At 43.0% G+C, this 27147-nt stretch overlaps 1 protein-coding gene across 2 annotated transcripts; it reads left to right on the top strand.

The window, feature by feature from the left end:
• The first annotated feature begins 2345 nt into the window (after positions 1-2345).
• On the top strand, positions 2346-21074 carry rab11fip1b (RAB11 family interacting protein 1 (class I) b). Of its 2 annotated transcripts, XM_079524311.1 has the most exons (6): positions 2346-2854; positions 11921-12375; positions 12647-14933; positions 17344-18612; positions 19602-19713; positions 20731-21074. In XM_079524311.1, the coding sequence occupies exons 1-6, from the start codon at positions 2505-2507 to the stop codon at positions 20935-20937; spliced, it is 4680 nt and encodes a 1559-aa protein (XP_079380437.1). In that variant the 5' UTR covers positions 2346-2504; the 3' UTR covers positions 20938-21074. The 2 variants fall into 2 exon arrangements, with proteins under 2 accessions (XP_079380437.1, XP_079380438.1); XM_079524312.1 differs by lacking the exon at positions 17344-18612 and having other exon boundaries at positions 2347-2854.
• The last annotated feature ends 6073 nt before the right edge of the window (positions 21075-27147 follow it).

Raw genomic sequence — 27147 nt, forward strand, 5'->3', positions numbered from 1 at the left:
TATTTACATATAAGAGTAATTATGGGTAAATAAATATAAATTATGGCACTTGTTTGTTTATGTGCACATAAGGTATAGGGCGGCTAATGGAGAAAAGGGTGGTGATATTTTGAATTATTATGTTTTTCTCATCTTCAATCAGACATTTTCAGTTTTTTGTTTACATTTCTGACGGGTTTTTTTTTGGCCTATTAAGACATGTCCAAAATAGGGACACCAAGTTGAATGAAAGTGGTTAAAGATAAATGGATAATGATTCATATCCGAGAGGAATGGGGTATGCATTCAAGCTTATTTGAATATTTATGTTTTGCTTACTTCCGTCAGAAAAGTCCTTGTGGCAATTCATAAAGAGTTGGGGTAAATACTAGCACTGGTCCATATAGCGTTAAGGACTTCTTAATGGACCAGACCTAGGTAAATACTAGCCTAAACTAGAACAAGTAGCCATACATGGCCTACTAGTGCGCAAGCAGAGCGCACAAGTAGCCTACTGGTGACGTATATGTCGATCAGTGTCGGGTGGATTAAAGGAAATGCCTCTATGTCAGTGACGTAGACTCCGTGGGGGCGGCGGGGCTCGAGCCCCCATGATGAATTAGACCTGAATATGTACAGTATATTCGCCTAGTCGGTTCGTCCCGTTTGTACCGCGCCAGGTCGCGCCGCGCCCGTTCGCGCAATTCTCGTCTTTGCATTGACTTTGTATGTAATCGCGCAGCTCTAACCATCCAAGTCTGAATGCACGTTAACACCTTTTGTCCGGCATTCAAATGCTAATCTTGTTTAACCTGCCAGGTAGGGTACAGTACTGTACTCTGGCTTAGGCTACTTGTTCACAATGAAAAGGAGTAGCCTACCAGATGACTCAGTGCTGCAATCATGGCATTTAAACAAACATGCTCTTATAATCTACAAACACTGTGACACGTTTAGAGTGTTACAAATAAGTGTTTAGAACCTAAAGCTTGGGTTTAGGGTGGAATGAAAAAAACAACAACTTTTTTTCCCCCGTTGCGGCGGGCGCCCCCATGACGATTATAAAAACATTTCGTCTCTGCTCTATGTATATGTAATTTGTAAATTGATTAGCGGTATACTGTGGTTACTTTGCGTATGCGTATGTATCGTAGCAGCATGACATCAGGGTATTACTGGTATAACTATAGCTCTCAATGATGACGTAATAAAGATGTGGATTAAAGGACCCAATGCCAGGGTGTCAGGAAGATTAAAGGTAATGCCCCTATGTATACATGTATGTAATCTGACACCACTGCAAGTGCCATATCAAGCACAAGTAGTCATTACGTCATATGCTGGCACGGCGCATACGCATCAAACATCGCCCTGGACGAAAACTATTACTTGCGCGCTCTGCTTGCGCAAGTAATAACACTGGCTTTTTGAAAAAACAGTCCACCCCAGGGCATCCTAGCCAGTCAGACTGCAGCTTCCAAAAGATTCTGTCCATTACCTGCTGCTGAAACAGAATCTGGCCAGTTAACCAGGCAAGATATCAACTGTCACACGGTCGTCAGGTATCAGGGAACCTCTCTGGAGAACAGCTTTGTGTGCTCATTCTGACTGCTTTTGTGCCACTCTTAACGACTCAAAATAAAATAGGCCAATGATTTTATCTCTAGATACTTATCTCTAGTCTACTATACTCTTGCTGTGACATTTTTTCTTTTTTTGAGGGGCCCCCTACTATACACAGGTTTAATGTTTTTGTTTTGTTTTGTTTGGCTACTTGGTTTGGAAATGACTACTGTGACACTCAAAAACAACAAAGAATCCAAATTGATTGTCCAGGTCATCACTAAGAAACAACAATTGACTTGTCATTCATGTAGTCAACAAGTGAATATCCTACTAAAACAATCATGGCAGCTAGGTTTCAGTTTTGTGATTGATGCAAAGGTCATCTTGAATCTTGAAATCTACCCTCCTCCCCCCTCCACCGGGCCTTTCATGTTTTTCTGTCACACTCACAGGTGAATTTGTCTACGGGTGAATTGCACATCAGACTGCCTGCCAACCTGTGGAATGTCGTCTTGTCGTGTAACTGTAACCTAACCTCACGTCCGCTTTATCTGTGGAATTGGAAAGCACGGTTTCTAAATTTATACTGCTCAGCTGATCTGGTCTAGAAGCCGCCTACTGTATCCGGGTAATTTCCCCACAAGCATGCACGAAAGCACTGTTTCCGTATCCGCTGTAGTCCCAGACCGGGTCAGCAAGCTACAGAGTGAATTGACCCCAGTCTGTCTCGCATGTAACCTGCTAATCTGTCTGGGGGAGTGACCTAAACTCAGCAAATGCCTTCACGGTGCCCGATCAGCTGTTTCCTCAAGAGTGTCCGTGAAAGAGAGGACTTTAACTTTTTCCTCTTTGACACTAGACGCAGTTTCCATGATTAGAAATAAACTTTTTAACTTAAATTTTGTTCTCCAATACTAAGTTAGTAAGTACTTAAGTAGGCTGCTGCTAAGACAGTCATCATGTTGGCCGATCAAAGCCAACAGTGGTATCCCACGAGCGTTCAGGTAACGGTGCTCCAGGCGAGAGGCCTCAGGACGAAGGGGAAAAATGGCACGAACGACGCCTACGCCGTCATGCAGGTGGCCAAGGAGAAGTACTCCACGTCGGTGGCGGAGAAGAGCGTGGCCCCGGTGTGGAAGGAGGAGGCCAGCTTCGACCTGCCGCCGTCCCACCACGGCGGCGGCGCGGAGCGCGGCACGCTGCAGGTCCACATCATGCACCGCGCTCTGGTCGGACCCGACAAGCTGCTGGGACAAGCCGTGATTAACCTGCTGGAGCTCAATGAGGATAATTCCCGCAACAAGACCGAGTAGGTGTTTCATATCGTTCATAATCATAGCTGACCTGTAGTAGCCTACTATAGGCTTAATACGCAGCGCCTTCTTTACACGCGTTTCCCCCTATTAGAACTAAATGACCGTGTGTGTGTGTGTGTGTGTGTGTGTGCGTGCGTGCGCGTACGCACACGCTTAAATAAAATGCAACATATTATATTACATCTCTACTCTTCCAAATAGTCACTGAACTTGATACAGACGTACCTGTAGTGTATAACCTGTTCCTCCCGAACCATTATTGATCATGTTCTATTCATTGGATGGATACGGGATAGGTGCAGGGCCTGTGGGCACCTTCACCGTTCTATCAACGGCATAGGCTATTAATCTGTGACTAAAGTCAAGGACCCCACTTTGATATGCAATAAATAAGCCACACCACAGACCTCCTCCACCAGATACTCTTTATTTATTTACCTATTTGGTGATATTGGAAATACAGGACCCATGACATGATGAGGGTCAATTTGGTTCCTAAGTAACTGTCAATAATTTAGCTGAGGAGTGAGGACCCATGAGCCCATTTCAATGTCTATGCCTGAGACCCTCCAATGACCCCGGGGCCGGGGGTCAGGGTGAATGTTCCTTTTTGGAATCTGACATGAATGAATAAACCAACCAGTGTAGTGGCAAGTCATATATCCATGGCATGGCTGCATGGATTCCATGGTGGAACTGTGAAATTGTTTAGTGTCATGTGAGCTGTAGTCTGTAAAACCAGGGAGTGCAGTAGCAGTAATCAGTAATACAGTATACTGCCCAGGCACGTGCAGAGGGGAGGGCTTTCGGGGCTATCCGTGGCCCTTTCCTTTTTACATGGAAATGAGAACTTATTGATTATTTTACTGTCCAAGGATGGGCCAAGTTATTGTGGAACATCTTTCTTCATTAGCATAAGACATCCAATGTAGCCTACTACATTTCTGATGTGAAATGGCACGAGGGACCCCCACAAAAAGACCACCCCGAAAAACAGTGCGCGCTGCTGATCTTGTAGATTAGCTATTTACCCTTTTTTATGTTGAATAATTTTGCTTTGCCTAAAAAATAGGAAGGTCAGGTTGCAACTGCAAAGCAGCTGGGCCTTAAGTTCAAGTAGACCATTCGGCAACATTATGGAGTAGAACAGTCAGAAATTTAGATTTTTACTCAACTTTGAGATATGTTGACGCAGTTTTTGCCAGACCTCTCTAGAAGTAAAAAGGACTGTGCATGCAAATGACAGACTATCGTAGATCTAAGCAGCTGTCAACAATTTAGCTGAGGACCCCTGAGCCCATTTCAAGTCCTATGCCTCCAAGGACCCCCGGGGCTGACTGTGCATGCAAATTACTATCGTAGATCTAGCATTCAACCAAGAGGCAATCAAACTGAACTCAATCTCAGTTCAATATAGACTTCAGAGGGTCTAAAATATGGAACTCCCTACCTTTACATCTATGGCAATTGTCTTCTCATCAATTCAAGAAGGTTCTAAAATCACTTCTCCTAACCACTAAGTACTTCCCATACGGTCTGCTAAATTAACCTGGTGTACTCAATGTTTTCCTATAGCGGTTTTATTGTCTGACTTCTGTCTATTGTGCTTTTTGAGTGGTGTAAACCACTCCTACGACTGGCTTTGTTAGTTTACGTGTCTGTCTGTCTGTCTGTCTGTCTGTCTGTCTGTTCGTACCAAAAAATGAGCACGGTTGCTATGGTCACCCAGTTCACACGGGTGTGATTTCATTACGTCAGACATTACGTCAGACCACAGCTGATCAGTCTATATAAGACCTTACACCACTCAGTTCACACGGGTGTGATTTTTTTCTTGTTATACAGTATCTTTTTGTCCTCTCACTGTCCCTGTATTTTATCTGTATTCTAATGTTTAAGCTGTATGTTCAATATGATGAAGTTTTTTCTTTAAACAAACAAAAAAAAACTGAATGTATAAACATGCCTGGAGAAGCCACTTGCAAGCCCCTTCACATTTTTATTGACCTTGTGTATCATTTCCTGAATATTTTTGTACGTGAAAAAAATAAACAAACAAACAAACAAACTAAGGTAAAAAGTAATCTCATACACACATACACATTATAATACAGACGTGTGTATTTTAGTATCGTTGCCAAATACTGTAGAGGCGAGGCACATTAAGCTGCTTTAGAGTAGGGTACATTACTTACATTCATAAATAGCACAGCACACTCATACATAGGTACAAGCCTGAGTAACAACACGCACGCACGCACGCACGCACGCACACACACACACACACGCGCACACACGCACACACGCACACACACCAAAATCCAAACAACAATTATGTTGTTGCAGCCAGGAGATTATAGGCTGGACCATAATGTGCAACAACACCGGCAGTGTTATTCCATCGTCCTTCTTGAGCGTGGAAATGCACCTAATTTCTAAGGTTTAAATCTGGCCGTGGCCTCACATTCCTGGCTGTTTATCTGTGAAAAGCAAACAGTGGTCGATATCCTGGCATGCTCAGTATGCCCGAGCAAGAACTGACCACTGCTGCTCTCTACCAGCTCTCAGAATGACTGACTATGTCACTCACCATGACCATGTCACTATTTACTCAGCCACACACTGTCAAACCCAATACCACTATGTCAAGAACGAACGACCCCACCAAACATCTACGGCTGGCTGACATTACTAGATTAGGACATGAACATGAAAAGTTAAGTGGGGAAAAGCAGATAATATAATACACTCGTCGTATAGCTGCGTCATTAATATTGAAGAGGCTGAATCTGATGTGGAATACCATGGTTTTCACTTTTCAGGGCTATTAACATTTCAAAGCTGCATTGATTGAGAGGTTATAGCATACAAAGCAAGGTGAAAGGGTTTTATTATAAATATTTAAATAAAATTATGTGACTAAATAATGATGTTGGATCCATTGGAATACAGGTTATTTTTCTTTTTCCATTTCCTGAACAGTAACACTTTTGGACAAACAAGGTTTCGGTCCTACAGCGACAAAATGTATCAAGCTTTCAGTTTCACGTGCATTCTCCTTGAACCTTGAAGGGGGTTGTTTAGACATTCCTCCTCTGCAGGTGCGTACTGCATAGTCGTAGTAGAAGGACAACAACTCATTCATTGTAGCGGCATATGATATAAGTGTTAATGTTGATGAGTTCAGCTTGTATGCGTCATGTTAGATAGCATTTTATGTAGACATAGCACTCTATCCATACCCATAGTTTAATTGTACAGATATTCTACTCTTAGCTTCCTTGTGATTCTTGATGACAATTCTTTATGTACTTGATGTATTACCATGTGTTGTTCTTGCTTACTGTAAACCGCTCTGGATTAAATGCTAAATGCCTAAATTGTATAAAGTATAAAATAGAGCATTCATGTATGAAAAAAAAAGAAATTATGGTTATGCATGCCCAGGCCAGAATCCTTGGCATGCTTAGAGTAACACACAATACACACAATACTGTGTGCACAGTGTATGTATGCTCTCCCTCTCCCTCAGCTGTGTTTTGTGATAAGAAGACCTTGTGTCAGGGTATTGTGTTATCAGTCATTCACACTCTAACAGGAAATATATTTGCTGAAAGGGCAACAACGGGAATATGGTGCAAAATGTGAGTCATGCAGTGTTCCTTCTCTCTTAGTCTCTTCCCCCAGTTTCATGTTGTGTGTACAACTGTACATCAGCAGAACGCACATGGTGTACTCTGCACACACAGATATAATACTGTGTTGAGTTAAATGCCATCCTCATCTTGCGAGTGCTAGTTGAAACTGTACGTCCATCTAGCTAACGCCTAACTGGTTCATTTCATAACTTCCTTTTTTATTGGAACACAACTGGATTTACTTCTCTCTTTGCCACTGTTCTTTGTTTTTGCAAGCACTCAAATTCTATGTTCCTTCCTTGCTCTCTCAGTTTTGCTACTAATGCATTTGGTGCAAAAATGCTTGATTGCCCATTTACAACATTGTACACAGAGAGATTAAGCAGATCGCAGAAAGACCAGTAGAAATGAGTAATGTCAGAAATAATTAGATTTCTAGTTTTATTTGTGACATTAAGTGCTGAGTGGAACTAGCCTGGCTAATAAGCCAGACGCTAAAAAAAATGCCCACACGACAGTGTGATATTAGTCCGGCTTATTAGCCAGGCTAGAGTGGAACTACACAATGGGATGCCTGCGTCACAGAGGGGGGGAAAGCAGATCTACAAGCTCACCTCGCAACGCAACACATTGTGAGCCTGTAGATCGGTTATTCTGCTAATATCAGCCGAGTCTGTATTTTGAGAAAGTAAATGATTGGCTTGAAGGGTGAGGTTTTAGGCAAACAGGAAGAAGAAGAATACATACACGTGTCCACGCACACTGACCCACATGAAAAATACCATATCATATTAAATGAATAAATCCGGTTCACATAGTTATGTAATACCCCCACATTCTTCCATTGAACCAAAGCACAAAGCAGCTCTGTGTGAAAATGGATTATGGAGAGTCAACATTTGCCAGCAAGCACGGTCAGGAACTGGACGAATTAGTGACGTCTTGATTGTGGCCAAATCAAGTCAAACCAAGACTAGTCGGAACTGGCCCAGAATATCACCTGATTTTAACCTACACACATTTTGCCCACTATGACGCCAGACAACCCTGGATGAATGAGAGAGATTCTGATTGAGGCCAGATCAGCTTAAGTCATTATCATAACTAGTCAGAACTGGCCCAGAATAAACTATATTATTTAAACTGGTGAAGACGTCCTGGAAATGTAAAGATCATCCCCATATGGGCTGGGATCTGGCCTAGTCCTGAACGTCACCGGAGTCACCGGAGGACGTCATCAGAACGTAATTTGGCTTGCTGGGTTTATTGTTGTTTTTATGAACGGTAGGCATTAGTCTGAATACCTAGTTAATATTTTGTAAAATTATGTCTGGAAAATGAAATATGTTGCTTAAGGTTTGTGTTGACGTGTGTGTGTGTGTGTGTGTGTGTGTGTGTGTGTGTGTGTGTGTGTGTGTGTGTGTGTGTGTGTGTGTGTGTGTGTGTGTGTGTGTGTGTGTGTGTGTGTGTGTGTGTGTGTGTGTGTGTGTGTGTGTGTGTGTGTGTGTGTGTGTGTGTGTGTGTGTGTGTGTGTGTGTGTGTGTGTGTGTGTGTGTGTGTGTGTGTGTGTGTGTGTGTGCGTGCGTGCCACACCCCTGCCTTGGGTGAGGGTAGTGTGCAACCCACCCAACATAATCAAATGATGCAAAGCAAAAACATAGCAGACAAGATATATCTGAAAATAGAAATAACAGAATATTCCAAATCAAATACTTCATACATAAAATAATCAAGCATTATTATAATATGAATACAAAAATCAGGCCATCAAAAAATACTATAACAGAAATGCATTTTAACCATGGTTAACAAAATAGAAATACAATATAACACACCTGCCGCTGTTTAGATCCTCAACTACAATGACGTACAGTGCAAACCAAAATGCAAGTGATTAGAAAACAACCTGTGATATGTCCTCTTTTATATTCCTGAACCGATTTATATGACAAGGGTCTCAATGTTCAGATATAATGTTTGTTCACGTCACGAGCTGGTCCAACTGGCTCCATTCACTGCCATGTATGTCATGGAACATCCGGTGCGAGGTTTGCCACCCATGAAAGCGTCCATCAAAGTGTCATGGCGTGTCATGACGTCAACGGCTGCCTTACCTTCTTTTTCATATGCCTTGGCACCAACGCAGAAGCTTGTCCTCACTTGAGCGCATACAGTACGCCCCAGAGCCAAAGGGGGTGTCTACCTTTCTATGTCTATAGAGCACCGAAGTCTGACGTCAATATCGGTAGAGGGCGCTAAGTCCACAGGTTCATGTACTTTTTTATTTGCATCGTAATCCCCATAGGGGAATTTTAGATTGCCTCATATAAGAACTGTTTTTGAAAAATAAACGAATCATCCTGGCGTTTCACTCATGTGGATATGAAGAATCAACTGACTGAGAGAAAACACTAATGTTACTATGCTGAATTAGTTATTTTCACTAGAAACAGACGGTATCCAATATGAGTGACTGACTGTCGTAAATACAATATGCATGTCACTCAGTACTTTATGGGTATAAGTAACAGCGTCTCCGCCATATAAGTAACAGCGTCTCCGCCATATGTGGCGGCTCCTAATTATAGCGGAGACACTACAATATTTTTCCAGCCTTTTTGCCTCCTTTTTGGGCATCCCAAGTTGTTGGAACCCTCTAGCAACCAGTCTGTGGGTATGCCCTAGCCTACAAATATTAAAAACAAATAGTCTGCACCTACAGTATAGCCCAGCTCTGAGATGGTATGTAGAAGTGGTTGGTATTTAATGACCGTGGTCATAAAGGCTTCCTCTAGGCTAGAGTCAAAGGTGCAGGCTATCTCTAAAGACATTTCTCACACTCACTCTCACACACACACACACACACACACACACACACACACACACACACACACACACACACACACACACACACACACAGTCACACACTCACACACACACACACACACACACACACACACACACACACTCTCTCTCTCTCTCTCTTCCTTTGTCTACTCTAATGCCTGCCTACTGCCCTTCATTCATTTCCTTCCATAAATCCAGACTTCAGCTGATCTTGTTTGTTCAGCCACATGGCTGTTGCTGGCTGACCTCAGTTTGTGCTTGGATGACAGTTTGTAAGCTGACTGTTATTTTCGTTTTTTTTTCCATTGTTCTTACTCTTAATTTATTTTGTCTATTTCTGAAAAAAATTGGTGTGCAAAAGCCTTGCTTTTTTTGGTCTATTTCTAATTTCTAATATTATCGCACAAAAAATGCTTTAAAGCAAAAAAGTCCCCCCAAATTGATTATTTTAATTCAAAACGATTTTTGCTTATAATTGATTCAATCATTTTGTTCGGTTAACTGTTGCACCGCTAATTTGAAATCCCCTTTCATGTTAAGTTTCATGTTGTCTCCCAGACTAGTGAAAATAGCTGATCTACAAGCTCACAACGTGCCACGATGCGTCACGTTGTGAGCCTGTAGATCAGCTATTTTAACCACTTCCTCACTGTTTAGGAAACATCTGATTCGATGATGGACAGGACATTATGAATCTGCTGCCATGCTGTTTTACCTCTTCCTTTGTGGAAACAAAAACAACAGAAAGAGCAGGCTGTTCATGGACAAGTAAGACGCGCGAGCGCAGGAGGCGAACGCAGCTCGTAAATTGCAATAACAACAATTAGAATAAATGACGTACTTTTTTAAGGTTTTTTTTTTAGTTACGTTTTTTTTAAAGTTCTTTCTTTAAGTTCTTTTTTAAGTTAAGTTTTTTTTAAGTTAAGTTTTTATTTAAGTTAAGTTGTGTGTGTGTGTGCGTGCATGTGTGTGTGTTTTTGTGTGTGATACAGCTGCGCCCTCTGGTGGTGGGCGGGTGGTGTTACAGCGTGACACACACACACACAGACATGATCTGCTGGGTCTCATAGTAAATGCTCACTGCGTTTGCAATAAAGAACTGAGCCTAAGAGGGGCTCATATTCCTACTTCTCTTGCTGTAAATTGTAACTTGTCAGTATTATTACAATTACAATTACATCTTTAAAGTTTAAAGGCAATATAATAACCATATTCTTTATGTTTCATTGCATTGTTACATTTTGCAGCCGTGTATTGACTCAAATGAGCCAGCCTTAGATCTGCGAATGTCTCTAACTTTGGACTAGCCAATCACAGAGAAATCATCCCTCCAGGGCAGGCTATTGGCCGTAATCGGACCGCAGCCATCTTGTCAGCAAGGTGATACCTAGGTGCTACTTCCCATATACAGCCCATTCATCCAAACAGAAAAGTCCTCTCTAATTATATGAAACAACGTCAAAATCAGCTCTAGGGAAAGCTTGAATTATCCTCTTCCAATCTGTAAAGTTTTTGTTTAATAGAAATCTAAGTTCTAAGTATGGAAGCGCTCGTTATCAGTAAAGCAATGTGCACATTCAAAACAGGTGGTACGCATGGGCCGTTGAGTGATATTCAACGAGCGCTTCCTCTGCTTCCTCGAGCTGCAATGTTGGTGATGTTTTTAAACAGTGTTGCTTGGTGGCACTGGCAGTTGGTGTGTTTTTCTTTAACAGACTTTCCACAAACAGCCATGTCCCTTCTGAGTCATTTTCCGTGGCTTCTCCACCCTTATGACTGCTTACAGAGAAAGCTGTTACTTGGTTCCTGGTCAGAATTTCCACAAGGGAACTGAATAGAGCATTTTCTGAGCTCCAACATACTTTAAGTTGCGGTCTTGCATTTATTGTAAATACATCACCGTCTTCTTTGGATTAGGGTGGTGATAGGGGGATGGGGACTACAGGGCTGTGCTTTTGCTAATAGTTTGCTACTGTATAGCAGATTGCAGAGGTTAGGGTTATGATGACTTTTTTTTAATTATTATTCTTTATTTACCCAGGGAGGTAGTAGCTGAGCACAGGTGCTCATTTTCAGCAACGCCCTCGTCGCCCTGCACATAGAAACACACAGACACACACACAAAACCCTGGGAGCTGACCAGTACAACCACAGTCTTATACTGTTGGCCACTAAGCAGCTCCAGGGGGAGCAGTGCCTTGCTCAAGGGCACTTCAGCGGTGTTTGGTGAGTGATGACAATCACTTCCCCACCCAGATCTTTCCTGCCCGTCCGGGGAATCGAACCGGCAACCTTTCGGCAACAAGGGCGCTCCTCTAACCCTTAGGCCACCGCTGCCCCCTACACTAAAGTGGTGTATTTCGATTGGGCCTTCCCAAGATACGCAGGGAAGGGAAGACATATTTTAATATTATAACCACACCTGGGGGTCTATTAGAGTAATGTTAACTCCATAGACATACACATACAAAACATAAAATGGGGATCCGTGGCCTATTGCATATCAAACAGGGGAGCCTTGGAATGTAAAGATTTTAAAATCACTCACTGTTCTAACATCATGTTGTTCTACAGATGGTGTAAGCTGCTGAACAAGGCCGGCAAGTCTGACAAAGAAAGAGGAGAGGTGCTTCTGGACATCCAGTTCATGAGGAACAACATGACAGCCAGCATGTTTGACCTCTCCGGCATGGACAAGCCCAGATCCCGGCTGGGCAAATTCAAGGACAAGGTCCGCGGCAAAAAGAAGGACCAGCTTTCAGAGACCGCATCTGCCATCGTGCCGTCATCCTTCACTCAGGTTCTGACGGACAGCGAAGAGGAGGGAGGAGCGCGGGACAGAGAAGGTGAGGGTGGCGCAGGCGACAAAGAGAAGAAAAAGAAACACAAGCTGAAATCATTGTTCTCTCCCAAGTCCAACCTGCAGAGGAACGTGTCACAGTCTATGTCTGTCCTCGGCCCTCTGCCCGAGAGGAGCTCTTCCCTGAGCGGCAGCCGCTCTTCTGGCTTGAACGTCGATTCTTCAGAAGGTCAGACAACTAACTGTAACTGTATTACATCAGTGTTGAGCCAAATTCAGTTTTCTGACTCATAACGTAAACTTTTTATTAACCATTTATTTTTTATCTAAAGTTAAACCCTATATGTTGTATGATTGATAAATGGCAAAATAGACCATTTACAAGCTTACAACACTTTGCGATTGTAAAGCGGTGTGAGCTTGCAGATAAAAAGAAAACAGATTTGACATATTTTCACCTTGAAAGTGGTTAATTTAATAGTTTTCTCCTTTACTTTTAGGTAAAAAGAAGTTCAAGTTTATGACACATAAGCGCTCAGGCAGCTCGGACAGCAAAACATCTCAAGGCTCCCTATCACTTTTGGGTCGCGCAAAAGCGGGCTCAGCCTCGGACCAACAGAGCAACAACCTGTGCATCAATGGCAGTCACGTTTACAACGAGGAGCCCCAGCCACGGCGCTCGCGTGGAGGCTCAACCTTCAGCCTGGCCAGCTCAGGCCTCGGTTCAATGGAGGACCTTCACACTAGGGCAGAGAGCTCCAACCCCTCTGTCGCCTCCGCCGATTCATTTAGGGCTCTGAAGCAACAGTCGCCCTGGTCAGAGGCGGAGGACGGCGGCAGCAGGCCTGTGAACGAGGAAGAGCATATCGAGGAGGAGCAGGAGGCTAACTCGGGCACAGAGGTAGAAGAAGAGAAGAGGACGAGGGTGCGTGACGAAGAAGAGAAAACGAGAAGTGGCCAAATTGAGGAAGATACAATTCAGGAACAGTGGGAGGAGGGAAGGTTAGAGGAAGAACGCATTGAGGAAGAAAAGAGGAGGATGGAGGTGGAAGAGGGACTAGAAAGACGGAGACTTAGAATGGAGGAAGAGAGGAAAGTCAGACAAGAGACGAGGGTTAGGGAGGAAAGAGAGAGACTAGCAGAAGAAAGGAGGAGGGTTGAGGAAGAAGAGACGATGAGGATGGAAGAAGAGAGGAAACAGAGGGAAGAAGAAGAGAAGAGGGTTATGGAGGAAGAGAAGGAAACAGAGAGAATAGCCGAAGAAAGGAGGAGGATTGAGGAAGAAGAGAAGAGGGTTAGGGAGGAAGAGAAGGAAACAGAGAGAATAGCCGAAGAAAGGAGGAGGATTGAGGAAGAAGAGAAGAGGGTTAGGGAGGAAGAGAAGGAAACAGAGAGAATAGCCGAAGAAAGGAGGAGGATTGAGGAAGAAGAGAAGAGGGTTAGGGAGGAAGAGGAGGAAACAGAGAGAATAGCCGAAGAAAGGAGGAGGATTGAGGAAGAAGAGAAGAAACGGAGGGAAGAAGAAGAGAAGAGTGTTAGGGAGGAAGAGAAGGAAACAGAGAGAATAGCCGAAGAAAGGAGGAGGATTGAGGAAGAAGAGACAATTAGAAAGGCAGAGCTGGAAAGACTTAGGATTGAGGAAGAGAGGAAAATGAGAGACGAAGAAGAACATAGAGTTAGGGAGGAAGGAGAGAGAGTAGCGGAAGAAAAGAAAAGGATTGAGGAAGAAGAGACAATTAGGAAGGCAGAACTGGAAAGAGGTAGGATGGAGGAAGAGAGAAAACAGGAGGGACTTTGGAAGGAAGAGGAGGAAAGAGAGAGATTAGCAGAGGAAAGGAGGAGACGGGAAGAACAGGAAATGAGAATGGTAGAGGAAGAGGAGAAAATCAGAAGGGAGAAAGAGAGGGCTACGGTAGAGAGGAAGCAGAGGGAAGAAAAAGAGGAGAGTGTCAGGAAGGAGAAAGAAGAACTTGAGAGAATATCAGAGGAAAAGTGGCTAGTGGAAGAGGAAGCGAGATTTAGAGTGCAAGAACAGGAAAGTATTAGAATGAAGGAAGAGAGAGCTGAGGAAGAGAGGAAACAGAGAGAAGAGGAGAGATTTAGGGAGGAAGAGGAGGAAATGGAGAGAGAAGCGGTGGAAGAGAGGAGACAAGAAGAACAAGAAAGGTTAAGAAAAGAGGAAGAAAGAGCAGACAGAATGAGGATGGAAGTTGAAGAAAAGAATAATTATGCAGAGGAGGATGGAGTGACAAAGAAAGAGGAATGTAGATTCAGGATGGGGGAATCAGAGACGGAGATTATTCAAGAAGTTGAGAAAATACTAATAATAAAAAAAGAGGAAGGAGAGAGGGAGGAGGATACGATTAGAAGAGATATGGAAATGAACACTTTGGACGAGGAGGCATGCCTGATGCAGGAGAACAGGTTGAAAAGAAAGGAAGAGGCAGAAGGCCGGATGCCAACAGAGGAGAAAGAAAGGCTCGGGGAAATTAGTGGAGAGGTATTAGAAAAAGATGAAGAGCAAAGTCAATGGTTTGAAGGTGAAAGCAGTGGGGAGAATCAAATGAGAGAACGTCAAGAGACAAAAGGATCGAGAGAAGATCCGAGTAGAGACGAACATTCAGGTCGAAATGTTGAAGTGGCTGTGGAGGGCAATGCTCCTTCTGCAGACCTAGCCTCCGATGACCCCTTTGATGACATCTCCTCGAGTAATCCCTTTGAAGAGACGTCCAGCATGGCCGCCGGACCCCACAGCAAGACAGCGAAGGTATCCGCTGTTAGGCCAAGGTTAGTCCACTACTCTGTGTACCGGCGCGGGATGCTATCCAATCATACTCACAGTTATACCTTCTGCCCCATCCTCTTTCATTCTCAACTAATGCTTAAACTCAGATGCGACTTTCATCCCACCCCTCTCTACTGTGTAACATGTAAACAATAATACACAGGTTGGGGTATATACAGTAGTGATTATACAACTATTATATATATATAACTATACTAGAGGTGTTGTTAAGCACCTGGGGCCATGGCCATTATGATAATAATGATATACCACGGCCCTGAGTTTATACAGTATTATCACTTTCATAAAACTTTCACCCACAATTTTAACATTTAGACCAACATTTGCCAAATCCTAGTGTAGCAGCGGGCTATCCTGATTATACAACAGAGAACATCGATGCATTCCAGTGGGCAGTTTCACTGTGTTATAAATGCTAATATTCACACCAATAAGTATGACGTTAGAATTATGTTTAATAAGCAAAAGCTTGATTTATGGATCCGTCACATTGTGGAGAGCGTTCCACTTGACTCACTTTAATTACATTGAGTTAGTGCACAACACACTTGCATAAGTTAAAATTCAACGTAAAAGGAGGCTGCTGAACAAAAAGTGTGCAGCTGCGTGTCAATGGCGTGAAGTCGAGGTCATGTGAGTTGTGTGGTGTGAGCTGAATTGTCACGGTATCTGCTTGCAGCCAATGACTCCACGTCGTGCGGCACTTCTCATTAAAACATAATGCTCTAAATCTATCCGACACCATCATGAAAATTGCATAGCACTTTGTTTGTGTACGCGCGTGTATGCAAATGTCTCATGCCAGCCTTTACTCGGCTGAGATTGGTCGGTCCAAAGTCTTACTTCATTATATCAGGGGTCATATTAAAACTGAGTGGGTGATGACCCAAGACAGGTGATTACTCACATTCGACTGTAGAACTGTATGCCAATTCTGGTGGCTGGAGTAGACACAAATACAGTTGGTTTTATCATTTGTATTTCTGCATTGTTGCTCAAACCGTATGTTGAGAATCCTACTGCATTTTTCCAACCAAACATTGTCATATATCATATTTTTGGTTCTGTTCAAAGTCATCATCATACATTTTAATAATAAAGGTTTATGTTAATGCTAATGTTCCATTTCACTGCTTTCTAATAAATCGTGTTTGTGAATTCTAATTCTATTCATAATACATAACACCTCTTCAACATCACCTCACTGTCTGGATTTAGTTGAAGCTCTCTGCTAAATATTTCTGTGTTTGCGTGTGCACGTGCGCATGTACAGTATGCGTACGTAACTTGCCGACACCCCCCTTCTGTGACGCACGCGTGCTCTTACATGAGCGGACCACCTTAACTCATTCTTGGCGGGAACCCCTTTTGGTGGCAACATAGCTGTTGAAAAATAGCAGATCTACAAGCTCATAGCGCGGCACCGAGTGCCGCGCTACGAACTTGTAGGTCTGCTATTTTTGAAAAATCGTGAAAATGTGGCACAATGAATATATATTCTTTCAGAGCCAACGTTTTTAACTCAAATCATTGCTTTTGGGGGGTCCCTGGAACTACATATTTTCAGATGGGGGTCGGCGGCCAATTACATATATTTTGGGGGAGTCGGCTGACATAGAAACTGTCAGAATTTAGAAGGCATTTGTAGAATCGTCCTCAGGTCTAAATGGGTTAAATGACTCCCCAAAACACCTGCATTTCCAGATGCCCTCATGGTGTGAAGTGTTAAGCAATAGACTTCTGATCCAAGTGCCACAGGATTGAATGCCACTTGAATGCAGAGAGTTGCATTCAATCCTGTGGCACTTGGATCAGAAGTCTATTGCTTAACACTTCACACCATGAGGGCATCTGGAAATGTGGCTTATTTATCTTATGTAAAATGCATCGCACATTATCGTAGAATCTATAGCAGGGCTAGTATCCTCATGGAATGGGAGAAGCAGTTCCACGTGCGTCACATAAGGGGGCAGGGGCGTGCACACAGACACGAGATATGTTAGAGCACTTGCCCTCTCTGGACAGCAATGTGCCCTTTTCAAAGTTTGTGTGTTCATTTTATTTAGTTTTTTTTTTTACAGTATACAGTATGTGGCACATGGTGACATTGACCAATTCTGTATTAAAATCTGCTAATATATTATTTATGCCCCAGAATCTATAAATCTCACATTAAGGTTTTTTCACTTGAGCACCTGCCCCTCAAAATGTCTGTGCACTCCACTGGAAGGGGCGTCTCCAAGTTTCCAATGCCAAAAGCATGGTCGCATTCTGTACTGCCACTTTTCATTGTCCATGTATTAGCCTTGTTTTTTTTTTTTTTTACATTGTTTTGTCAGTTAGAAATGATTAATACTATTATCTCACTCTATTTAAAACACCTCTTTCCAGTTCCTCCTCATGCCTCAACCCACCCCAGCATGTTGTGCCATCCAACCCATTCTTACAGCCCTTTGAGTCAGAGACTGAACCCTCACAGCAGATGGCCACAGACATGTTGCTGGAGAAGAAACGTCGTGCTCCTTTCCCTCCTGACAAACAGCAGTTCCCTCTGGAGCCTGCTGTTGATAACACATTAAACCTTGCTGACCTTAAACCATCTGGTCTGCACCCTACCTGTACATCCAGAGCTTACTCTGCTACGCCATTGGTGGGAAACGACATGGAGGAGAGCATCGGTGCAGATGGGAAGGACTTTGTTAGAGATAAAGGACCAGCTCCACGACCGCCAGGAAAGAATGATCCTCGGAAACCACTTCAGAGAGAGCAGGATGCATCTACATCTACGAAAATGGATGTGCAGAGAACAAAGAAGATCAAAACCTCCATTAGTTTCCCTCAGCGTTTGGTGCAAATGATTGCTCCTGTGAGTAGGGCTACCTTCACCACAACGAGTGTCCGGGAGGGGACAAGCCAGAACTCAGTTCACAACTTTAAGCAGCCAGTACACATCGCATCTGTCACTGGACGGTCAACAGGAGCCACACACAATAAAGGTCCTGCACCATGTAGACCCCAATCATCTTCTGAGGCGTTTGCTGAACCCAAAATAGCCCCGTCCAGCGCCGATGCTTATCCAAAAGCAACCAGCAAATCATACAAGCACAGCCCAGTGACACATCAGGTAGCTGTCGTATCTGGATCGAATCCGTTCGAGGAGGACGACGATGAAATCCCACTCACAAGACCAGATGAAATCACAACCTCTTTGAATCCAGAGAAGCTAGATTCTTCCGGTCGTCAGAGCAGTTCCGCCATTGATCAAGACATGATATGCAACGCCAAAAAGAAATCTTCAAAGACAGAACATGCTCCTCTTCCTCCTGCCAAGAAAGCGGCTATTTTAAGCAACCAACTTGTTATGAACTCGGGCACAGAAAGTGTTTCCAGCGGACATGATAGTGTTACTCGGGCGGTTGTACCTGATAAGACTCTTCCATGTCCTGCCCTCTCCTCGCCATCCCGCCCAATGCCCGTGGAGATATCAGACGCCGGAGGAGATATGTACCTTTATCATATAGTTGCCATGAACGCTGCCTCTGATCCGATAACTCTGCTGTCAGTCAATTCGTTGCCCTCACAGGCGCAGGTGGTTGTAACGAAGGGCAATGGGGAGCAGGCAGGTGGGAAGTGGGATGTGCCTGCCTCAGCCTCACGCAGGTGAGAGAGACGTTTTAAGTAGAGCAGCATCTGTAGTTTTTTTTTTTTTTTAACCCGTAACCTTTAGAGCAGTGGTGTGTTCTAGGTTGTTGGTTTTTGTCGGAGGGTATTCCATAAGTATCCCCTCCCACACACACGGGCACACGCGCACATGGTCACCGAATGAAATTAAAATTTAAGTTAATGGGTGAATTATTTGAAAGTCCAATGGTCGGCGGTCATTATCACCTCAAGACAATAGCTACACATCACCTCAGACACCACATTATATTTGAACTGAAGTCTACAGTTCTTGCTGCTCCCAGTCCCTCCTCCTGCGTATCAGATACGCTTCCTCGGATTGGTTACTGGATGGTATAGATTTCTTTTATTTTCTTTTTCTTGGACACTATACTGGTATACTATGTACTGTATATAGCGTAACACGGTAGAACACATCACTGCTTTAGATGTCTCATAGTCGTACACCACTAACTCCCAGTAATTTGACTTAATTGTGTTGTATAATAGATCTGCAAGTCTGTATGTGTGCTGCTGAGCTTTAGAATGTTAGTTTAGAAGTGCTGCGTGTAACTAATGTCAATAATGTGTTTAATGTATGAAATGTGCGTTGAAAATGTGTACGGCATGGCTCAGTAGGATGTTAGCAGTCTGCAAATGGGTCTATCTGTCTGGGGCTAATCTTGCCAGCGCGTACACACACACACACACACACACACCTACTGTATGTACGTATAGGTACATATACATAAAGATCCAACATGACATAAATAAAGTTGACAAATTACATTTCAGCTTCATGGATGAAAATGTTATTGGAAGGACAGCCATGCTTGAAATTGTCATCCTGTTGAAGCGGATAAGATTCCTATGTATGAACTATGAACCACCTTGCTCTCACCTACTTTATCTGTATCACACCAGCAGTCCTCTATCTCTAGCTCCAAGCTATCACGTTCGCTCTCAAACTTATTGCCTTGTCATTGCAGGCCCCATCCTGTGAAACCTATGAGTCCACAGGAACACCAGCATGCCTCTGAGAGACAAGAGACAAAAGATAAGTCCACAGCTATCCTCTGTGATGTGGAAGACAGAATAAAGGTAGATTTTTTCCCCCTTTTCTTTTCCACTATTATCCTCGTAGGCACGCATGCTTGTTTTGAAGACTGCCCTTTCTAACTAAGTTTGGTTTGAATGGACATTTTTTGTATGTTCATATTTAAACGTATACCTGTGTCTAAATTACCATATACTCATATAATCAATATACCGTCATTGTTTGTAATATGTGCCCTATACTGTAGTTGTACCAGTGAGTTATTGTTTTGCGCTAACCTGCTCGTAAAGAACGTTTTGTTTGTTTCCAACAAACAAAACGGGCTGCGCGCCTGCATGGAGATGTCCTTGGAGTAAGGCATGCGTCATCTCTCCTTATTCTCTTTGTAATTTTCCTATAATCAGCAGAAGTGAGTGCCTTCCTTGTGTCCATTGTGTTTAATTGTATAGTCAAAGACTATGCGCGATTCCACGCATGCATTTGTTCGTTCAGTTTCATCATCCCATAGCGCAGCAAATGGCGTTTAATCCAATTGACCGACCTTTCCTTTCCGCTTGATACCGTTTCATAGAGACGGCCCGAATTTCGTAGTTTACATAGTAAAAAATGAGCAAGATTTGAGCGAGTTGTGACTCAATGAAAAGACGAGTGTTCTTGGCTCTGTGCGGGGTGGAGGAAAAAAAAGAACGAAACGAGGGGGGGGGGGGGCAGTAACGCAACACTCTTCCATGGGCTATAGAGCGTAAGGCTATGAAGCAATATAGCACTAACGGGCAACGGGTAAGGGATCTATTAAAGGCAATGGCACGTGGACTGGTGATTGGTTCAATGTGATTTAATTATTGTAACGCCCAAACCACACCTATGCATAATATAACGGGTAACGGAGGTGTTTAAGGGATTTAGACGGGTAACCAAAATACCAACTTTAGTGGGGGAACACCCTTCCCCCACTCCTAAAGCCCCAAATAGTGGCTTTAGAAAGATGAGACAAAATTGGAGCCCAAGGTTTCTGCCTGGCAGCGACGATAATGTTCTGTGCTTGAATCCTTGCCTTACAGAAGAAGGAGGAGCCGAGGCTCACGGGGCCATACTCCCAACTGACACAGAAGGAGCTCGTCTCTCTGGTGGTGAAACAGCAGCGCCAGCTCTCTGAGAGAGACGGCAAGATCGGCCAGTTGGAGAAATACATTGACGCTCTGCTCGTACGAGTCATGGAAGAGCAACCCAGTATCCTTATGTCCATGTCCACGTCCAGTTCTGTGTAGGACACCTGTCCTCAACGTGGAGTCGCGGGCATGCTCAGGTGTCCTTGAGGATGTCCCAGGGGGTCCCCAGCTATATTATTGATATCTATCAATCAATCAACCTTTATTTATAACATAAAAGAGGATCCAAGGCACTCTGTTCCAGTGAGGTGAAAAAAAGCCTTTTTTATTGGAGTAAAGGCATGGCAAAGAACATTACAAAAAGGACCCTTTTTGTAATGTTCTTTGCCATGCCTTTACTCCAATAAAAAAGGCTTTTTTTCACATGGCAAGGCATGGCAAAGAACATTACAAAACGGGTCCTTTTTGTAATGTTCTTTGCCATGCCTTTACTCCAATAAAAAAGGCTTTTTTTCACCTCACTGGAACAGAGTGCCTTGGATCCTCTTCTTTTATGTCATTATTTAACCTCGCCAACGAGCACCTGTATTCAGTTCAACAAACAACGGACCACGCCAGCGCTCCCCTCTTCTTCTATTCAACCTTTATTTATATAGCACATTTACACAACCGAAATTGACCAAAGTGCTTCACAGTAGACAAAGTACATCTAGTTTGAATTAAAGAGGTTGAAATAAGTTGAGAATCAGTGTTCTAGGACAGTGGTTCCCAAACAATTAGCTCAAGACCCAAAAAATAAATTAGAAGTTTGCCCGGGACCCAAACTAGTGAAAATAGCAGATCTACAAGCTCACAACGGTAGCCTTTTAGAGCAGAGCTTGTACTTTGATATCCAATAGATATTTGGTAAATTATTACATTTTGACTACATTTTTAAATGATAAATATTGTGGTTTCTTGTTCATTGTCAGTAAATTGTCAGATGTGGAACAGTATGAAGTGGAAATGGTGGATGCACACTATAAGCTGCCCAGTTTCAACGTGGTTGCTAACAGAACATGACTTGACATGCACATGTTATAGTGCATTTTTTCCTAAATATTATTACTATTTTCTTATATATATATATATACTGAAAGGGCTTTTTTCCATTCACAATCACAATTATTTTCCCATTCAACATTATATTAGATGTGAGAGTTTGTTTGGAACGTGTTTGACTTAGTCCAATTTCTCACTTTGCGCTTGACTTAATCAGGTCTGAGATCAAATGTATTTTACAGTATACGGTCTGTTTTTGAAAATGATTTTGTCTAGATTGATGTGATCAGCACTATACACTTGCTGTCATGTGCCCATCTTAGAGACAAACCCCCCTCTACTGTAATAAGGATGTACGAATTTTGTATATATAACCATATTTTCTTAATGCCAAATGTATTCAAGGTTTTGCTCGATAATTCAAATTGGCACTTTATTCAGCCCATAATTATGTTTAGTATTTGATGTTATACCCTGACTTCCTGAGTGTACATTATCATTCAATACTGTGATTACTGTATTTATGATTATGGAAAAAATAAATACAATACAATAATTTCAATGGTCCAAACTACACATTAATCTATTATAATTTGTATTTGCGTATTATTACATTAATTAAGTATGTAATAAGATGCAGACACCTCACTCACCATCTATCTTTCAAACTAGCTCAATATCTGTATGTGTATTGGGAAGAAAATAAAATAGGATAATGAATGTGTTCTTATGAAGAGCACAAACATGGAGGCCACAAATGGATTATTCAATAGACCATTAGTTTTGGCGGCGTCCGCCAAAATATAGGTGCACACCGGAATTCCCACAATTTCCGGCATTTATCATTTCCGCAAAACCTTGAACTTGAACGTGAGCCAGGACAAAAATCACGTTAGGTCGGGAGCTGTCGTAGGCTTTGTCCTCAGCTGTTTTTCTGTCGTACACAAGCGGAGCAGCATTGTCTGAACTACTGACATGCTGTCACATGCATCTAAACATATGTTTTCACTCCTAAAATGTATAAAACTAATAATACATGTGAAAAAATATATTTTGTAAAGGCATGTCATATGAAATGTGTAGGATATTTCCAAGCAATTAAAATCACGCAATTAAAAACAATGTTGCAAGTTAGATGCTTAAGCCATTTAAACAGTGTTTTGCATGAGCGCATGCCGGTGCCCCCCCCCCCCTCCTGGAATAGTTAACTTCCATGACATGGATGGAGAGGCATTTGCAGTGCTGCAGCTATAGTCAAGTCTACCAACCAACGGGTAGGCTATAGTGCAATCTACAGCCATGTCTTTCTCCAGTTACATCTCGAGAAAGGATAAACCCGACGTGTCACTCGAATGCCAAATGTGCCGTGCCAGCGCAAGTGCAGCCAGGCTGCAGTGCCAGCCCACCAGTGCCACATGAGGCTGGTTTAGGCTGCACATTCATATTGACAGTTGACAGCCCAGTCACTGCAGCGACTAGCGAGGTAATCTAAATAGATTGTCATAAACGTGCACCAGATCACGGTGTCATGAACGGACCACAGTGATAGAGACAGACAGACAGGACATGAGAGGAGGAGATGTTGCAAAACAGCAGCGTGTGTGTGCGCCTATATTTGTTATTTAATTCATGGTTCACATGCAGGTTCAGGTTTTCGTTCACTAATGTAGTGAACGTTGTAGGCTATAATAAATGAATACCGGTAAATACTTTAATAATTTAATATAGGCTACAACTAACAACACACAGCAGGCGCGCAGCGTGTATCAAATGATTGCAAATTAGCATGGAGGGGGAGCGCATCCCCGGCCGATAGGTGTGAAGTGTGAACGGTTTGGGGGACCATTTAAAACAAAGGCGGCTTGCATGCTGTGGTTTACTAACCAGAAATTTGCACAAGGCTCAAAGTTAAACTGGACCAGCTCTAAACTGACTCAATGAACCACAGGGTAGGGAGGCAGTCTAATATACAGTAATGTCATAAACGTGCATGCAGGTCACGACAGTGACAGAGACAGACAGAACCGGAGCGGAGGAGGAGATGCAGCTATTTGCAAAACAGCATTTGTCACGGGCTGTGCGTGTCCAAACTCATTCCAATGACGTGAGCAATGTTATTTAATTAATGCTTCACAGAATCACAGGTTCAGGTTTTCGTTCACTAATCTTGTTGTATATTAAATGAATAAACACTTTAATAATTGTATACAACTAACAACACACAGTGACAGTTGCTTGCAAGTTGCGTGTGCGTGCGTGCGTGCGTCTGTGTGTATGAGGGGGGGGGTGAGGCGGGCAGCAAGGCAAGGCAAGGCGGGAAACGTTTACTTTTTATTTACTTTTTTCGTCATGTAACTGTGGTTTCCATGGTCGTACTGCAGTTGTTCATGTCGCAAAAACGAGGGCGAGGCTTGATTTCATAGGGCGTGCCAGATAGATTTCAGCTGCTGTCACATTTATTAACGTCGGAACGAAATTAAGGAAGGATCAGCTGTTTGCGATCACTTTATAAATGCTGTGGCGACGTGGGTGTACTACGAAACCTACACTCGAATTTGGGGCAGATTTTACACTCAATTGATAAATGAGGGCCTAACTGTATAGTGTTGGAGCTGTGTCCAGGGGCGTAAGGTTCTTAAAACATCAGGGGGTGCTCCCCAGCCCCCCGCCTTTTGAAGCGCTCTTTGGCTTTTTGCCAGGAGGAAAACCCTTTGCGTGTAAATGGTGTCGATGGTAGTGGAGCACCCAGCTCCACAGCTTTAGAGCAAAGGCTACAAAACACTCTGGGCAGTATTATGCGTGTCTTAAGTACCAGGTCTTATTACTTAACTTAAGACCTGGAGGCGTGTTCAATGCCATTTGGCTATTCTGAGTGGCCAAACAGCATTGACCACGCCTCCAGGTCTTAAGTTAAGTAATAAGACCTGGTACTTAAGACATGCATAATACTGCCCTCTGTCTTTAGTAGAGTTGTACGTGATCCAGGTAAATGTCTCTTTCCAGATGGGTTGATATTTGCGCCCCCGGACTGCTGGCTGCTGCTGACGACACCTTTTTTTTTTTAGAATGATTAGCTCTTAAAAGAGCCGTTGTGTTGGCGCTGACAGTGCTGTCCGCCTCGGCAGCTACGTTGTCGGCGGCGGGCATCGTGATCTTGTCGGCGGGCGCCGGGGCCTTGACAGCGGGCGCCGGAGTGGCCGCGGCGGCGGGCACTGGGAGTGGGGTCTTGGCGGCGGCGGCGCCGAATTGTAGCATGGACTGGACGAATCTCTTCTTGGCTGGAGGTGGCTTCATCATAGAAATCAAATGGAAATGAAGCCTACTGTACTGCAATGCAACATTTATACTCTCTACCTGGCAGCAGAACAAAAGCCAACCTTATTAGCATTTGAATGAATACCTGTTCGCCCACCCCCCCAGTGGCCCAAGCACCCTCCACCTAAAGGTGTGTGCCTACGTGACAAAATGACCAGGGGGAGGGGATATTCAGCCTCAATCTCAGTGGGTGCTATTTGGCTTATTAATTTTTCAGTGGGCGCCCAAGCCCTCAGGCACTCCCAAAGTTGACGCCGCTGGCTGTGTCTACACGAATGCACTCTTGTTCCTAACCTTGCTCCTAACCATTCAGTACCACAAAAATACAGCAACAACACTCCTCAGTTGTCTGTCATTCATGTTTTGCGTTTAGTTTAATGTATGTGGGTAAGAATATGCAGTTGTGGTGTACGTTTTGTTCTAAATATCTGTCCAGTGCATAGGATAGAGCTATAGCACATTATTTTGTGATGCTTATGTCGTGTCCTGATTAAGAATAATCACAATTGGTTATTAGGAAAAGAAAAGAAAAAAGAATGTGTCATGTCGACGAGTCACAAACTTTGACATGTACACGTACATATTGTGCTTTGAAAATTATATTTTGCCCCGTATGAAACATGGAAGGAAATATTGTCAGTCACGCCAGACTCAAATCTTAACTGTATTCATGTATGCAGAAAGTCAAATATAATTTGTTCTGATGCATTGCAATGAAATTTGACTTTGAATTAAAATGTTTATTTGACATTCATTAATGTCAAATACCCACTTTCATTAAGAGTGGGTGTAGTGGTAGTAGAGGGTGCAACAGCTAAATACCTATGCCCAGCATTGTGGTAAATGGTGCATTTATATAGTGCCTTTATCCAAGGCGCTTTACATAGATGTGCATTACATTCACCCATTCACACACACATTCATACACCGATGGCGGAAGAAACCATGCAAGGTACCAACCAGCACATCAGGAGCAATTAGGGGTTCAGTGTCTTGCTCAAGGACACTTCGACACCAACTCTGGCAGCGGAATCCGAACGGATTGCGGAGCGGTCTTGATACCGGAAGGTCGCCAGTTCGAATCAGAGGTCCGACACATTAAAATTACCACAGCTGAAGTGCCCTTGAGCAAGGCATTGAACCACTACCATGAAATGTTCTTTGAGCAGAACCTGGCTGGAAACAAGTTCTTGAGCTTAGCCCAGATACCCTGGGTAAATATAGTAACTTTGCTTTAACTTTGCTTAGCCCGGGTTCGAACTGGCAGCCTTGCGGATGCGATCCAGCCACTCTACCCCTGAGCCACCGCCGCCCCATATATATATTTTTTTATGTGTTTTAGATCACACAAATACTACATCTTCGGCATAATGTATTTATTGAACCTAATTTGTCCACCATTTGCACCCTATAGTACATTCGACATACATTCGACATATAGTAGTCTAATGTACTTAATATTTATAAATTTGTGAATTTGGCCAAGTAACCACCGTATTTGGCCCAACTGAACAAAAAGTGGTTTATCGTATAATTACACTGACCACAAGTACTAAAAGAAAGAAGATTATTCCATTTCTGTATTTTCAAGGATTCTTTATTGTTGCAGCTTATAATTGTACATATATAGGTAAGAGTCAAAATATTTTATTCTGGTTCCTCAGACATTATATTGAAGTAAGGGCAAACATCTACAACAAGAGGAACAAATAGGAACAAAGCAATAATCAAGAAAGAGATCAATTTTACCACTGTCGAAGCTTGAAGGCGCCGCTGTGTGTGTGTGTGTGTGTGTGTGTGTGTGTGCGCGCGTGTGCGTGTGTGTGTGTGTGTGTGTGTGTGAGATAACGGATTTTAAACATCTGTATGAGTTAAGCTGTTTTCATGAATCATGTGCTATTTCCACATATTATTTTGATATATACATTAACAGACTAACAGCTTTTTATACAGTATACTACTAACTGGTAAAACTACTGTAAGAAGATATTTGTAAACAGTTCATTTGTAGCA

Source organism: Electrona antarctica (genome assembly GCF_951216825.1).
Source record: "Electrona antarctica genome assembly, chromosome: 16".
NCBI classification, from domain to species: domain Eukaryota; kingdom Metazoa; phylum Chordata; class Actinopteri; order Myctophiformes; family Myctophidae; genus Electrona; species Electrona antarctica.